Source organism: Nicotiana tomentosiformis, chromosome 1, assembly GCF_000390325.3.
Source record: "Nicotiana tomentosiformis chromosome 1, ASM39032v3, whole genome shotgun sequence".
Lineage (NCBI taxonomy): Eukaryota > Viridiplantae > Streptophyta > Magnoliopsida > Solanales > Solanaceae > Nicotiana > Nicotiana tomentosiformis.
Window position 1 is genome coordinate 47,458,753 of NC_090812.1, and position 10,384 is coordinate 47,469,136.

Here is a 10,384-nt window from a genome sequence, read left to right on the forward strand (position 1 = left end):
GTTTACTTTTCTTTTTTTCACATACAATAACGTTTTCTCCCATCAATCTCCCACTCAAACCTATGATACATCAAGAAAGAAATTAAAAAAGATTTGCTATTCTCTGGTGGCGCCTTCACATTATCAGTCTTGAAGGCTAACTGAGGCAGTGCATAGCCTCAGTTTGTCAATACCGACAACTTTGGTCAACATGTCTGACGGGTTCTTCGATCCTAGTATCTTCTGTAGGGAAAGAGTTTATTCACTTATCAAGTCTCGGATATGATGATACCTCAATTGGATATGCTTCGATCTTGCATGAAACACTGGATTCTTGGCAAGATGAATTGCACTCTGGCTATCGCTGAAAAGCTCACAATTGTCCTGCTCTTTACCTAACTCTTTAAGAAAATTCTTGAGCCAAATCATCTCTTTTTCAACTGTTGAGATTGCCATGTACTCTTCTTCAGTGGTAGATAGAACAACACTTTTCTGAAGTCTGGACATCCAGCTAACACCAGTACCACCTAAGGTGAACACGTAGCATGTGGTAGTTTTTCGACTATCCAGATTGCCGCCTAAATTTGCATCAGCAAAACCTTGTAAGATAATATTGCTCATTTTAAAACAAAGTGTCATACCTGAGGTGCCTTTGAGATATCGCAATATCCATTTTACAGCTTCCCAATGCTCATTTCCTGGATCTGACATGTATCTACTGACAACTCCAATTGCATGGGCTATGTCAGGTCTAGTACAAAACATAACATACATCAAACTTCGTACTATTGAAGCATATGAAACTTTGGACATGTACTTCCTTTCTTCATCTGTCTTAGGTGATTAGTCCTTCGACAGATTAAGATGGCTTCTGAGTGGAGTGCTTCAGGTCTTTGCATCATGAAGAATAAACCTCCTTAGTACCTTATGTATGTACTTTTCTTGAGATGACTTTAAAGTTCCTTCATGGCTGTTTCTGCTAATCCTCATCCCAAGCATTTGATTGGCTGGTCCTAAGTCTTTTATATCAAACTCCTCCGCCAGTTGTTGCTTAACCCTGTTGATCTCTTTTATGTTAGATCCTTCAATTATCATATCATCAACGTACATTAGTAAAATAATATAGGATTCATCAAGATTTTTAATATAACAGCAATGGTCCATCTCACACCGCGTGAAACCATTGTTATGCATGAATCTACCAAATTTCTTGTAACATTGTCGGGGAGCTTGTTTCGAACCATACAAACTCTTATTCAACTTACACACAAGGTTTTCTTTACCATAAACTTGAAAACCTTCAGGTTGCTTCATGTAGATGTCTTCTTCAAGGCCACCATGCAAGAAAGTAGTTTTAACATCTAGCTGCTCCAAATGCAAATTTTCTACAGGTACGATACTTAGCACCAACCTGATAGTACTTAATTTGACTACAAGAGAGAAGATTTTGGTGTAGTCAATTCCTTCCTTCTGGTGAAATCCTTTTACTAGTAACTGTGCTTTGTATCTCTTCTTAACATCATGCTCTTCTTTGACGTTGTACACCCACTTATTTTGCAATGCTTTCTTTCCTTTTGGTAACTCTGTAAGTATCCATGTTTTATTATTTTGAAGAGAACGTATCTCTTCTTTCATGGCTAACTTTCACTTATCAGGGTTTATCACCTGCATTTCTTCAACAAAATATTCTGGTTTTGCAACATCAGTCAGAAATAAATAGTAAAGAGAGAGAGAGAAAGAGTTAATCTATCTGGAGCATTCATAACTTTCTTAGATCTCCTTAATGTAGGTTCAGGAGTATCTGGTCCCGAATTTGGTTCAAGTCCTAACTCCATATTTGGTTGTGCATCTGATTCTATCTCTAATTCTGGTTTTGGTTTTGGTTCTGATCCAAGTTCGGCTTATGGTTCTTCATCTTCAATTTCAAAATCAGTTGTAATCCCTCTAGCAACTTCATTTTTTGAGATTTCTTCTAACTCAACTGTTTCAGATGCATGTTTGCTGGTGCTGGTTAGTTCTACTTCAAGCTTATCCATGTACATTACATTTTCATTAAATGTGACATTTCTATGTCTTAGGATCTTTCTATTATGATCATCCTAAAATTAATAACTAAAATTATCATCACCATAGCCAATAAAGAAATTTTTCTTGGCTTTAGGATCAAGTTTATCTCTATCATTAGAGTTTACATTCACATAAGCAACACAGCCAAAAAAATTCAGATGTGAGAGAGTTACCTCCTTGTTTGTCCATACTTCATCAGGAATTTCAAAATTCAGCGATATATAGGGTCCCCTATTTATGAGGTAAGCTGCCGTGTTAACAGCCTCGGCCCAAAATTACTTCGGTAATCCAGAATGTATTCTCATACTTCTGTATCGTTCGTTAAGGGTTCTGTTCATCCTATCGGCAACGCCATTTTGTTCTGGTGTTCTAAGAACTGTCTTGATCATTCTGATCCCATTCTCATAGCAGAATGCTTTAAACTCTTGACTATCATACTCTCTCCTAATGTCACACTTCAAGCGTTTTAACTTTAGACTTGTTTGATTTTCAACTTCACTTTTCCATCTTTTAAAGGTAACAAACACATCAGATTTATTTTTTAGAAAATAAACCCATACCTTTCTTGTGGAATCATCAATGAAGGTGACATAATAGCGTGAGCCTCCCAAAGAAGTTACAAAAGCTGGTCCCCACACATCTATATGCACTAGTTCCAGCTTCTATTTCTTTGGTGTCCTTCCCGCCTTTGAGAAATTAACTCTCTTTTGTTTTTCGTAAATGCAATTTTTGCACAAACCTAATTCAACATACTTTAGGTTTGGAAACTTTTCTTTGGATGCCAACAACTTCATTCCCTTCTCACTCATATGCCCGAGCCTCTGGTGCCACAATGTTGTATCACGACCATGAACAACTGTTGCTATAGTATCTCTCTGTATTACAGTTGCATACAATGTTCCCTTCTAGAAGCCTCGTGCCACAACCAAATTTTATTTGGTTATTTTTCATGATCCATTACCGAATACCATTGTGTATCCTTCACTGTCAACCTGACCCATAGATATCAGATTTTTCTTGAGGCCAGGAACATATCGGACATTTTACAATTTCCATAGCGTCCCTTGTGAAGTCTTTATATGAACTTCACATTTCCCAACAATATCCAGAGGTTCGTCGTTTGCTAGATTAACCTTCCCAAATTTTTCAACAATATAACTATGCAATAATATTTTGCATGCGGTAGAGTGAGAGGATGCTCCCGAGTCCAAAATTCAAGACTTGACTGGACTATCTGCATAATAAATTAGTGCATCACCAACTTGTTCATCAATTGTATTTGCCGAATTATCATTCATGTATTGGTCGTTCTTCTTCTTCTTTGGCTCTCTACATTTACTATTGTACTAACCCTTTTTATCGCAATTCCAACAAGTAATGTCTTTGCAGTTTTTGGATTGCCCTCTTCTCCTTGACTTTGATCTGCCACGATAATGACTTTGTCCTCTTTAGATACTTCTCCCCTGCTTTTGGTATTAAAAGTAGATCCTGAAAAATCAGTTGATTCTCTCCGGTGAATATCTTCGCCTAGAACCCAAGTTTCTAATATCATCCAATTTGAGTTTGATACTTCTCGATGAACTTCTAATTGTAGTTACTGTTGCAGACCAACTCTCTGGTAGAGATGATAGTAGAATCAACACCCTGACTTTGTCATCGAATATTATATTAATAGAACTCAACTGAGTTAATATTACATTAAACTCATTTATATGTTCCGTAACAGATTCACCTTCTGTCATTTTAAGTTGAATAATCGACACCTCAATAGACTTTATTTGAAGTTGATGGCGTCTCATACAATAACAACAACCCAGTATAATCCCACTAGTGGGGTCTGGGGAGGGTAGTGTGTACGAAGACCTTACTCCTACCATGAGGTAGAGATGTTATTTCCAATAGATCCTCGGCATCCTTCCCTCCAAGAACTCTCTACCTTGCTCTTGGGGTGACTCGAACTCACAACCTCTTGGTTGGAAGTGGAGGTTGCTTACCATCAGAGCAACCCCTCTTGGAAGTGGAGATGGCGTCTCATACATATTTGATAAAGCCTTCATCAGGCCTGCTGTGGTCTTCTCATTAATGATGTTAAATGCCACATTTCGTGTTAGCGTCAAATGAATCACACTAAGAGTTTGTCGATCTAATAGATCCCGATCCGTTTTGGCCATATTCTTTGGTTTTACCCCCGTTAGAGGTAAGTGTAATTTTTTCTGGTACAAATAATACTTTATTTGCATTTTCCAGAATCCAAAATATTTGCCATTGAATAGTGCCTTACTATTTTTGAATAGTATTTACTATTTTTTGAATAGTACTTCACTATTTATGAATAGTACTTTACTATTGTGAATAATGACCAATAGTATTACACTATTCTTGTGAATAATAAATTACACCAATACTATATTTTTTCTACCAAAATTATATTGTCTATGCTCTGATACCAGTTGTTAGAAAGCGTGTCAGACTAATAGAAGGGAAAAATATTTAAAAGACAAGACAAGACAAGATTTACATGGTTTGATTTGTCTACTGCACGACCACACAAAGAATATCTCTTTATTAATTGAAGAGAAAGAAGAGGTTGAGGGATGATCTGTAAATGAAAAGCCAAACCCCTTTTATAGGCATTTGAATGCCAGTGGCGGATCCAGAATTTTAAGATCGTGGGTGCTTACTTTCTTTTAATATAAAGGTGCTATCAATCACATAATATAAGCGCAAATTATTCGAACGGGGCGATAAAAAATCTAATGAGAAAAATACTATTACTATTGTCATTACCAAAAATGACTTCTAGCCACGAGTTACGATAATAATGTTATCATTACAAAAAAAGGACTTCTAGTCATATCTTATAACAGTGCTCGACGACTTTTCATATGTTGAAAATGATGAATAATAGCATCATTGCTGACACTTAAAAATATCTTACGCTCTACATAGCATACTAAATAACTATTTAAAAAATCATCACTGATGTTGTTACGAAGTTCACTTTTGATGTAGTTCATGAATGAGAAAGCTCGTTCCACAGAAGCTGTAGCAACAAGAAGAATGAGAGTCAACTTGATAAACAAATAAACAAGTGGCCAAGTTTGATGCAGTTCTGACTTAACCAACACTTTAGCAAGATCACTAATTTCCTTCGTGCCAAAGAACCTCTTGTCAACACCACAAGCATAAACTATAAAACTATCAAGCTAACAACTGAGATCTCGAAGCTCGATGCTATCAAACTCATTCGAATAATATTCAACCAATCTCATTATCCTGTTCTTATAAAAATTACCAAATAAATTAACTGGATTTAAGCTAGCCATACCGAGGAGTAAGTCAGTACTCACAGCATCAAAACGACGGTTAAGCTCTTGAAAATGCAAATCTATAACAACATAAAAAATGTCGACATGCAAATGATAAGAATATGTAACATCAATAGCTCTACGCTTCGACTTCCCAGGAAAGTAGCGAGCGTCCATCTTTGGAATTATTATATCATGTTTATCACAAAAAGAAGATACATCTTCCATTAAAGATCCAAATTCACTATTCCTCATCGTTTGTAATCGTTGTTTTGAAAGAGCAAGGAGTCCCATAACATTGACAATATCTTGATCCATCCTTTGTAATGCATAGTTCAACTCATTTGTCATTGCTAAAACTTTTAACATCAAGTGCAACATAAAAGCAAAATCAAATCCCTTAATCTTACCCATAAGACTTTCAGTAACAATTCTGTCGGCATAGTTTGGACACTCACATGCAGTAAATTCAAGCACATGAATAATCAATGGAAATAGGACAATAAGGTTATCCAACATTTTATAATGAGAACCCCAACGAGTATCATCTGGTCGTTGAAGCCCACGTTCTTGATTTAATCCTCGTCCAGTATGTACTTCACCTGATTTGAGCAACTCATCTAATTTTTCAGCTTGATGTTCTCGAAGCAAATCCCTGCGCTTAAAAGATACTACAACAATATTTAAGACATTAGTAACTATACAAAAAAGGTCATCTACATCTGAATGCTTCTTTGCAAGAGCCACAAATGTTAATTGAAATTGGTGAGCGAAACAGTGAATGCAATATGCTGATGGAGACTCATTCAAAATCAAAGTCTTAACACCATTTAGCTCTCCTTGCATGTTACTAGCCCCATCATAACCTTGTCCACGTATTTGTGTTGGACTTGGTGAGTGATTAGAAAGAAAAGAGCAGATTGTCTTTTTCAATGACATAGCCGATGTATTACTAACATGAACAATACCAACAAATCTCTCTATGACTTCTCCTTCTTTGTTAACATATCTCAAAACAAGTGCCATTTGCTCCTTGTGTGATATGTCTTTTGATTCATCAACTAGTATCCCGAAAAAATCCCCATCCAGGTCTTCAATGATAGCTGTGATTGTTTCTTTAACACAAGCATCAACGATATCTTTTTGAATACTTGGAGAACACATCATTTCATTTCTTGGAGCATTTTCTAATATAATGCTTCCAATATCCCGATCAATATCTCCATACCATTGCAAAAGCTTAAGAAAGATACCTCTATTTGTAGAAGATTGACTCTCATCATGCCCACAAAATGGAAAACCTAGTCTCAAAATAAATCTTGCCACATCGATTGAACCACTCAAGCGACGTCGAGACTCATTTTTTTCTTTCTCAGATTGTTTGTCAAAAGAAGTGTGAATTGATTGTGATTGATTCATTAAATCAAGCATCCTGTTGAAACACCTGTTGTGGATGCTATTTACTTCTCCAACATGAGCTTTAAATCTTTCAATAGCCTTGTTCCAAGCTTTAAAGCCATTTTTTGTAAAAGCATCTCCCGTATTTCCATGACTTTCATGTTCATTTTTGAATAAATAGCAACACAAACAATATGCAGCATCGTTTGATATACTGTATTCCAACCACTTAGAATGTTGACCCTTAAACCAACCAGGACAAAATTGACGCACAGTCTTCCCAAACTTAGTTTTAGGAAAATCATGATTCACAGGCTGGCAAGGCTTTTTTTGAATATAATGTCTTCTAACTTCATCACGTATATTAGGACTGTATTCTGTAATAGGCTTTCTATCTCCCGGATCAACGTTGAGAGTTTCTAAATCAAGATCAGAAAGAAATTTGTCCCTCTAAATTTTCGGAGCTATGGATGAAGCAATAGATGGATTAATAGAACTAGAACTTGGTTTCCCAACATTCGTTCTTGTGACAAACCTATCCATCTCGATTCACAAAGATTGATGAAATATTCCTACAGAATAAGATTCAATTTTATTCAATTTTACCTAAAATTCAATTCAAATAATTCAACTAAATCCTATTGGGGAACTCATGCCCCTCTATAACAATACAAATAATAAAGCAATAATAACATATTTAACTATATTGCAGCGGAAAATTGATCACACTTCTTTATAACTAAAAATATCAGAAATATTTATTCTTTCGGAAGATAAGATGAAAACTTACAAATTTTCGAAGCAATGAGCCAATGAGGATAAATTCATCAATCACACAAACTGATACTAATAACCTACATTTATCCCAAAAATAAAAATCAGTTTTGAAATTAAGTCAGAAATAGAGATAAATTAATTTTTCACTTTTTGACAAGTACGCATAACTATTGTTTATTTGCCACAAAATAATTACAAAAAAAAATACTGAATCTATTTTACAAAGCATAGGTAATAAGAATTGTAATTTGTAAAACCCAATATCTTTGATAAAATATTGTAATTTATACCCAAAATCTCTAGCTAACTAGCTTAAATCAAAATACCAAATCTTATTACCTTGTTCCTTGTGTTTTAATTTTGAGATGGGGAGGTCAGGAAAACTTGTTATTCATAGTTTAGCCTACGAAACCTACAAGGAGAACCGGAGAAGTCGAGAAAGATTCTGTTTTAGTATTTTCGTTTGGTGTATTTTGAAAGCCTACCAATGTTTTAACTTTTAACTAGTGAAGGATTCTTTTTCTCCCTTTCCTCTTCTGATTAGTAAATAAGAGGAAATAGAAAAAAAGGGAAAAAAGTAAAAGAAGGTAAGTAATAAATAGGCATGGAAAAGGATTAGAAAATAAGAAAGTTAACGATTTATTAAATAAGGAAAAGTGTTATTTTTTTGCCGAAAACAAAAAACGTTGCCGAAAACAAAAAACGTTACCAGCAAGATTCGATCTTGCAACGCTACGTGTCCAAGCACCCAAACGTCAGCCTCCAAATCAAAACGCTCATTGGACTTTTTGGTTAATGGGTGCTTGCTAATATAATATATCGGTTTTCATAAAAATTTTCTATTAATATACCGAGTCCCCGTCGGAGTCAGTGGGTGCTGCAGCACCCAGAACCTTACATGTGGGTCTGCCCGTGGCCCTGCCGACGTAATCACTTACGTCATAAGAAAAGAATTCAAAGATGAATTATTTCATTTATTATTCTGTTTCATACTACTTTTTTTTTTCTCTTTGACTTTTCATTCTTTTGTTTTGTTTATTTTTCTTTCTTTCACATACAACAAGGTTTGATCCCGTCATATATATATATATATATATAGAGAGAGAGTTCAAGACAAATGCAGTGTTTGATCGCAACTCTACACCTGCCCCGTTGAACATCTTCAGTGAATTGCAAGGTGTCTATGATAGAAGTTGGGTTGTCCAAATCTGGCAAATAGTGAAGGGACCAAGGAGTGTAAAATCATTCAATCACCAGTTTCTAATTCATTAAATACTCTTTTTTGGGCATGGAGACGGCAATATTGACTGAGGAGAATTCTGCTTTCTTATTGACTAATTTTCAGTGCTGAGTAACAGGTCCATTTCCTTGAAAAACTAGTATTTGGAACGGGGACTGTGAAAACAAGTTTCATATTTTGCAAGATTGGTTTAAAATCTAAATGTAGCTTTAACAGGTGGGCTAGTTTTATTTACAAGGACAAACTTTGCCTTTGTTTTTAACATAAAAAAGACTTTGGAAAAGACTAAGGGTTAAGAGGCTAAAAGTAACACTAATAAACTATGCAAGAGTATCTTGTCTCATGTGTAACAATGCATATATTATATGCAAAGGCGGATCCTAGATTTATAGGTTGCAGGTGTCACCATTTTATGCATACAGTATATCTGCTACTAGCTACAAAGACATAATAGGAAGAATGAGTTTGTTCGGTTAATTTTTGGTTAATTTGATTAGGTCTCTTATTCACAAAACAAATAAGTTCGATTTTAGTTCAATTTTTTAAAACTTAATTTAAATAAATTCTAAAATAAAAATTCCAAAAGAAGAATAACATTTCATGAAAGAGCATCTCTAATATAAAAAATTACTCAAATAGTAGGTTAATTACTACATATTTTTTGTTTGATTAGATTAATTTACTTGTATTGTTCTTGGATTCATTTTTTCATCTTAATTATTGAGTTATATGACAATTATTTCAAAGAATAACACTCAATATTTAACCTATGATAATCGACACAAAACATCAAGCCTTTTGATTTTCTTTTTCAAAACTCAATAGAAGATATTGTTCAAATTATACTCTAATATATAAATTACTATCGTTTCATTAATAAGAGAGAAATTATATGCTAACTAAAATCAATTCAAATTACCTATAAAAAATAATTGCTCATGCAGTAAGGTATAATGATAGAAACAAAATGAAGACTAGAAGTTAAGAATTTTCTTTTTAACATAAATAGTTGTCCATCTAACCGCTTAAACTTAAAATAGATGGATGTATAATATATGAATAATCAATGTATAATATGTGTGTAACTGTATTTAATCAATATATAATTTATGTACACCGATCTTAATAAGTAGAAAGGGAAAAACAAAGAAGATGCTCCAACATGGAATCAAACTTGCATTCATGAAGCCAATGAAAGCCATAAAAGGGGACACTAAACCAGTGACACCCGCGGCTAATTCGTGATTTCTGGGTGCCCCTATATCGATATATATGTGTGTTTTCACATATATATTATATACTACATAATAAAAAATTTAGCGACACGAGCAGGTGACATGACACTCTTACCTCATAAGGTAGATTCGCCTTGGTTGTATGTACTATCCAAAGGGAACTACATCATTGCAAAAAAAAAAAAAAAAAAAAAAAAAAAACGAAAAAAAAGAAGGCACAACATTTGAAGTATCTTTTAAATTATTAATATCTCATACCAGTTTTATCAATAATCATTAATGGAGTAGTTTCTTATAACGAAAATTAATTTTGGGACGAGCAAAACACTAAATCCTTTTTTCAAAGGAAAAAAGGGAAAACATAGGAGGAGAGGGAAAAT

The 10,384-nt window shown here is 34.4% G+C and overlaps 1 protein-coding gene across 1 annotated transcript; it reads right to left on the minus strand.

The window, feature by feature from the left end:
* Positions 1-1,880: 1,880 nt before the first annotated feature.
* Positions 1,881-7,608, minus strand: LOC104105910 (uncharacterized). Its single transcript, XM_018774050.3, has 8 exons — positions 7,543-7,608; positions 5,342-7,324; positions 5,039-5,236; positions 3,398-3,573; positions 2,800-2,921; positions 2,354-2,553; positions 2,172-2,236; positions 1,881-2,078 (listed from the first exon to the last, which is right to left on the minus strand). Exons 2-8 carry the CDS (start codon positions 6,783-6,785, stop codon positions 1,881-1,883), a joined length of 2,403 nt encoding a protein of 800 aa, XP_018629566.2. The 5' UTR covers positions 6,786-7,324; positions 7,543-7,608.
* Positions 7,609-10,384: the final 2,776 nt, after the last annotated feature.

Bases quoted from the DNA above. Each gene is read 5' to 3' on its own strand.
- LOC104105910 (XM_018774050.3), bottom strand. From the start codon at position 6,785: ATGCTTGATTTAATGAATCAATCACAATCAATTCACACTTCTTTTGAC. The intron at 2,237-2,353 runs GTATGAGAATAC...TTCCTGATGAAG, and splicing joins CCTTAACGAACGATACAGAA to TATGGACAAACAAGGAGGTA. The intron at 2,079-2,171 runs GTAAACTCTAAT...TATTAATTTTAG, and splicing joins GCTGTGTTGCTTATGTGAAT to GATGATCATAATAGAAAGAT.